The sequence below is a fragment of the Eriocheir sinensis genome, chromosome 16 (assembly GCF_024679095.1).
Source record: "Eriocheir sinensis breed Jianghai 21 chromosome 16, ASM2467909v1, whole genome shotgun sequence".
NCBI lineage: Eukaryota > Metazoa > Arthropoda > Malacostraca > Decapoda > Varunidae > Eriocheir > Eriocheir sinensis.
The window spans coordinates 16,579,497-16,585,461 of record NC_066524.1 but is presented as its reverse complement, the minus strand read 5'-3'; the positions used below and the strand labels follow the sequence as shown (position 1 = coordinate 16,585,461).

The 5,965-nt window shown below is 40.6% G+C and overlaps 1 protein-coding gene across 1 annotated transcript; it reads right to left on the bottom strand.

Annotated features, from left to right (window-relative positions):
* Positions 1-443: 443 nt before the first annotated feature.
* Positions 444-5,703, bottom strand: LOC126999437 (eukaryotic initiation factor 4A-III). Its single transcript, XM_050862027.1, has 7 exons — positions 5,535-5,703; positions 3,879-4,081; positions 3,182-3,355; positions 2,521-2,702; positions 2,088-2,226; positions 1,385-1,736; positions 444-995 (listed from the first exon to the last, which is right to left on the bottom strand). Exons 1-7 carry the CDS (start codon positions 5,674-5,676, stop codon positions 979-981), a joined length of 1,209 nt encoding a protein of 402 aa, XP_050717984.1. The 5' UTR covers positions 5,677-5,703; the 3' UTR covers positions 444-978.
* Between the last annotated feature and the right edge of the window lie 262 nt (positions 5,704-5,965).

Genomic DNA, 5,965 nt, shown 5'->3' with positions numbered 1-5,965 from the left:
GAGGTCTTGTTTCAGTAGCGTCCTCCCTTGGTGTAATGCACAAGTGTTAATGATTGTACCGACATCCTATTCTCCCCACTATCAACCTTTTATCTTACCCTTGACACCCACTAGCAAAGACATGACAGTAGGTGCTATATACATTTGGTTTTAGTAGTGTCCTCCCTAGAAATTATGCAGTAGGGTTCAAAATTGTACTGACATTCTATTATCTCCAGTATCAATCTTTTACCTTATACACCCTCGACATGACAGACATTTGGTTTCAATAGTGTCCTCCCTAGAAGTAGTGCAATAGTGTAAATAACTGTATGCTCTCATCCTATTCTCTCCAGTATTAACTATTTTGTATTATCCTGTTACCTTGCAATACAGAGCCTCAGGAGCCTCCTAGCAAAGGCAAGACAACACCCAGCATTGTGGAAGTATAGTAAAAGGCCAGCTTACAAATTTCCATTCACGGGTTTGTATTGTCCAACTCCTTTACAAAAATTTCTGCAGAGCTAACAGACTGATTGTTCCTCTAGTGCAGTGGTTCCTAAGCTTACCAACACTTGTAAATTATTCATGCCTCAATAATTTAATACTTGTGACATCTTAAATTATAAATATACGTGTGATAATGAACTTGGGCTTTGTAGTTAATGTATTTCAGAACGGAGGAGGTTGAAATAAATGACGAGGAGAAGGGATGAAGTGCTGAGCTTAGGAACCAGTGCTCTAGACTTGTACCATAGGATGTGCTTTTGAAAATATGTTTGACCACTGTACGTGTGTATACTGATATCGACTACCATAGGAACTAATGAATAACTATGCAAATACCAATCACTAAACACACACCATTCACTCGCATTCACACAACTGAATAAAATGTAAAAATGATTGGTCAGTCACATTTTCACCTTTACTAAATAGAGTAAAGATAAGTTAATAAAACAAGCTATAATTTACTTTCGGTGTCTTACCACACACGCGTTAGATCAGATCGGCAACTGAAACAAGAAAACAGGGTATTATCAGTAGACCGTCTAAAACCATTGCGTTATTCATCTTTACTATATTCATTAATGCAAAAAACAATCATGAGTCAAGAGGAATCAACAAGCTTTACTTCTGAACTAACGTATCTGAAACAAATCCACAAATATGAGGAAAAGCAAACGGCAATACTCTTCATAAAAAATCTTAATGCATCAAAATTACTGTAGAAAGACCCGTGAACTTCAACCTATAAAGCAGACTTGCATAGAAATAGTATAAACATCCTTTCCCACCCACTGTAGAAAGCACCATCCAAACACTCTTTTTCTTACAGTAAAAAATGACACCATCCAAAGAACAAACTCTCCATCTGTAACAAGAGACAGTCGGCGCCACCTACCGTTCATGGGCATCTCGTCAATCTGTGTTGAGTAGTACTGTTCAATGTCCCTCAGGATCCTGATGTCGTCGTTCTTGACAAAGTTGATGGCCACACCCTTGCGTCCGAATCGCCCCGATCGACCAATGCGGTGGATGTACAGCTCACGGTTGTTGGGGAGATCATAGTTGATCACCAACGACACCTGCTGGACATCAATGCCTCGTGCCCAGATGTCCGTGGTGATGAGGACACGTGATTGGCCCGATCGGAACTCCTTCATGATGGCGTCTCGTTCCTTCTGTGGCATGTCCCCGTGCATTGATGACACGGTGAAATTGGCCTCCCGCATCTTCTCTGTCAGCCAGTCAACCTGTAAAGGGAGAGGCAGTGTTAGTTGTGGTGGTGGTGAGGGTAATGCATGGAACAATAGTGTGATTAATTAAAGGAGATATCAGATAATGAGAGTATTTCAGATAAAAGAGCATAATAAATTGACTTGAAGGACTGAAAGGAGAAGGAAGAAATCAAATATTAATGTGAATATTCCACGAGAAAAGAGGAATAACAAGCTGACGATTAATTAAAGCAGAAATCAATAAAAAGGGGAAAAGGTGCAATGACAGAGAACAATATAAAGAAAGAAGGAAATAATGAACTTACGCATACTATCAAAAAAAGGGGAAATGAAAGGATCCTTCTTCTTGCCGCCCTAGTCACGTACCTTGCGCTTGGTGTTGCAGAAGATGACAGCCTGTGTGATGGTGAGGGTGTCGTACAGGTCGCAGAGGGTGTCGAACTTCCACTCCTCTCGCTCCACTGCCACGAAGAACTGCTTGATGCCTTCCAGCGTCAATTCATCACTGGGGAGGAAGAGGAAGAATAAGGCTCGGAGAACAGATTAACCTCTAGGAATGAAAGAAAAGAAAGCCAGAAGGGAAAAAGTGGAAGGATATAAAAGGGAATAAAAACATAAGGAAGAAAAAATTAACAGATGTCTAGCAATTAACGAATATAAATATGTACTACTTAAAATGAGCTGGAAGTGTGTGGCAATGTAAGGAAAGGCTGAACGTGTATAGATGCGGAGGCAGAACCAGATGAATGTAGCTCACACCACGTATACAACAATTAAATAAATACAAACACACACTCACCGCTTTACAAGGATGCGGATGGGGTCTGTCATGAACTTGGAGGTCATCTCAAGGATCTCGTGGGGCAGCGTGGCGGAGATGAGCACGACCTGGGTGGCGGGCGGCAGGTAGCGGTACACGTCGTAGATCTGCTCCTTGAACCCTTTGTTAAGCATCTCGTCGGCTTCGTCCAGCACCAGCATCTGTGGGAGGGTGCCGCACGTGAGGGTGAGCGGGTGTGGACGCAGTCATGTTGGTGGTAGCTGGTAGTGTTGATTAATGCCTTAGTGTTGTCATATTAAGGTATGTTACTATGGTGTGGCATGTATTGATTTAGTTGTAGTATACAGATGTGTGACAGTGTTGGTAGAGTAAACTAGTATAGATGAGCAATAGGTTGTATTATCCCAGAACTTAAAAGAAATGAAAATTAAAGAGGTAGAGGAAAAAGGAGAAATTCAATATTGTCCCAGCACTAAAATAAAGAGAAAACACATATATAAACAGATCAGATTATCATCCCCAAGTCTGAAACATGGAGAGAAAACATTAAAAAAACATCAGAATATCATCCCAGGCCAGAACTAAAAATAAGAGAAAACCAAACAAACAAGACATATATATCATTCCACAACTAAAAAAAAATAATAAAAAAAGAGCTCCAAAACACAACCAAACACACCTTGATAGAGCGTGTTCTGAGTGTACGTCTCCGGATCATGTCAAACACCCTGCCCGGCGTGCCAGAGACGACGTGCTGCCCATAGTCAAGCTTGCGGATGTCCTCGCCCAGGTTTGTGCCGCCGATGCAAGCATGGCACTGAACGTTCATGTAGTCACCCAGCGCCAGCACCACCTGTGGGACAGAGGAAAGGTAAAGTAAAACTAGATGAAAGTTGTCACTATAATGTGTTGTTATGAGGAGTGGTAGGAGAGGTGATATAGATACCGTACTAATAAAATAAGGGGAAAGGGAGGAAGGAGGAGAGTAGAAAAGAGAGAAAAGGAGTTGAGGAGAAATGAGTGGGAAAGAGAAAAGAAGATAAAAAAATAAAGAACATCAACCACAACCACCAACGCACAACACGAGGCAAAAAACTGACAAAAAACAAACAAACATCCCTATACACAAAGTAACATCCAGGGAGAGAAAAAAGATAGAAAGAAGGCCGAGGAAGAAAATTTAAAAACAACCCTTTTAACACCTCACCCCAAAGAAAACCACTGCACCTTCAAAGAAAAAAAAGGAAAGAGAACATTCATATCTATCAACCAATCCCAAAAAAGAGACAAAAGTGGATGATAAGGCAAGGATTAAAAAAAAAAAAAAAAAAAAAAAAAAGAGGAAACAGAGCACCCCTTAAAGATCATATCCGCACCTTCTGAATCTGCACGGCCAGCTCCCTCGTGGGTGAGAGAGTGAGCACCTGCGTCTCCCTCACATTGATGTCCAGGATCTGCAGGATGGAGATGGAGAAGGTGGCTGTCTTTCCCGTGCCGGACTGGGCCTGGGCAATGACATCCCGGCCCTTCACGATAGGCTTGATGGCTCGCTGCTGGATGGCGGAGGGCTTCTCAAACCCTGGGGGACGAGAGAGTGATGTTAAGTAAATAAAATGGTGTTGGTGTTGATGTGATGCTTGGTTTCATCGTTTGTTGATTTTTAAGTTATCCTTCTTCTTTTTTGTTGGTAATATTTGATTCCACTAGGTTTCATTCAGTCTTGTCAGCTTTCTATAGTTTGGCATTTCAGGAGTTGAAAAAATACAAGTTCAATGTTAAGTTGCATACTGTTGGTTTTAAGTAAATTACGTACTATTAGTGTTAAGTAAATTAAGTATCATGTTTTTTTTGGTAAGTGTCGAGCGATATGATTGTTGGTAGGATATCTTTTTCTCTTCTTCTTCCCATTCTTTCCTTCTTTTTCCTTCTTTTCTTTCTTCCTCCCATACTTTTTTTCTTCTTTTCTTTCTTTCTTTCTCTTTTTTCTTCCTTCCATTCTCTCTTTCAATATTCTTTATTCATATCTATCTTTTCTAAGGTGTCAGTTTGGAAAATCTTAATGTCATAATCTATTCTTCTTTTCTGCAATTCACTCTGAAAATAAACCTTGCAGTCCCTCACCCAGCTGGCAAAAAATGCGTGTGTGTGAGTGTGTGTGTGCTGGAGGTCAAGGTTAGCAGGTGAAAGTGAACTAGTATTGAACTTGTATTTTTTCATCTCTCCTGAAATGCCAGACTATAGAAAGCTGACAAGACTGAATAAAAATGCAACAGAATAATATACAAACATCAGAAATAAGCACAATAAGTAGAAAAATGGACTAAATATGAAACTAAACATAATTAAGAATAAATTTGCATATGGTGAGCAAATAACCTTCATTTAGCACATTACAGCATCATTATTAGCACCTTATACACACGACGAGGCATTAACTGTCACATATACATCACTAAGAACACCATATATGAAGTGTCGATGAGTTTAACCAATGATGTGAAATACGAAAACATTACAGATAAACTATGATGCAAGGGAAGAATAATGATGTAATTGGTGGTTTCGGGCTATGTATATATCAAGGAGAATCTTCAATATATACAAAAACGTCGTAAATATATACTCGAGAAAACTGAAATATGGGAGAAAATATAACCACGCGAAACACAATATTTAGATTAATGATAAATTCGATTCCAGTGCCATTCCAGATACCCCAAAGCCTGTGTATCGTTCCACTATCACCAACAAACAAAGGAAAATGAAGGAGAATAAAATAAATAACAAATAAACAGGAGAAAATGTGATGCAAGGGGCGGTGTAAACAGAACCAGGTGGACACATTCCCATTCCCATTCCCGCCATTCCCCTTAGCCATGCAAGTAAAGGGGTAAACAGAGTGACAAACAAACAAAGGGAAACACAATAAACAAAAGATAAACGTCATAAACAACAAATAAACAGGAGAAAGTGACATGAGGGACAATATAAACACGGCCACATTTCCCCTTCCCGCCATTTCCCTTGCGTACCATAGGCATACACCCCCCGCAGCAGGTCTTCGCGTAGGCCTAAGCCGTCGAAGGTAGGCACGACCTGCACCTCCTCGCTAGTCTCGAACTCGACATTAGAGAGATCCTCCGGCACGTAGCGGCGCACTCGACCTTCCGCCATGATGTCACTGAGCACACTGAAGCAAGGATGCCACGATATCGTACTCACCAAACTAGATTTACCCATTTCTAACGCATAATGACCCCACAAAACCCTCTATATTTAACACTTTTAGCAATAAATATAAATAGGTATCATTAGTTTTGTGGGTGAGACGGTTTTTAGCCTGAAATCGGGAAAAATGAGAAGCTGAGAACGACAATTTGGCACCGTTGCACTGGTCACACCGTTGCCAGATTATCGTACTCAGAGCCGCGTATTTACCGCTTTCTGACCCATAAATGTTGCT

Bases quoted from the DNA above. Each gene is read 5' to 3' on its own strand.
- LOC126999437 (XM_050862027.1), bottom strand. From the start codon at position 5,676: ATGGCGGAAGGTCGAGTGCGCCGCTACGTGCCGGAGGATCTCTCTAAT. The intron at 3,356-3,878 runs GTGCGGATATGA...TCTGTCCCACAG, and splicing joins TGGCCGTGCAGATTCAGAAG to GTGGTGCTGGCGCTGGGTGA. The intron at 2,703-3,181 runs GTGTGTTTGGTT...ACCCTCCCACAG, and splicing joins TCAGAACACGCTCTATCAAG to ATGCTGGTGCTGGACGAAGC.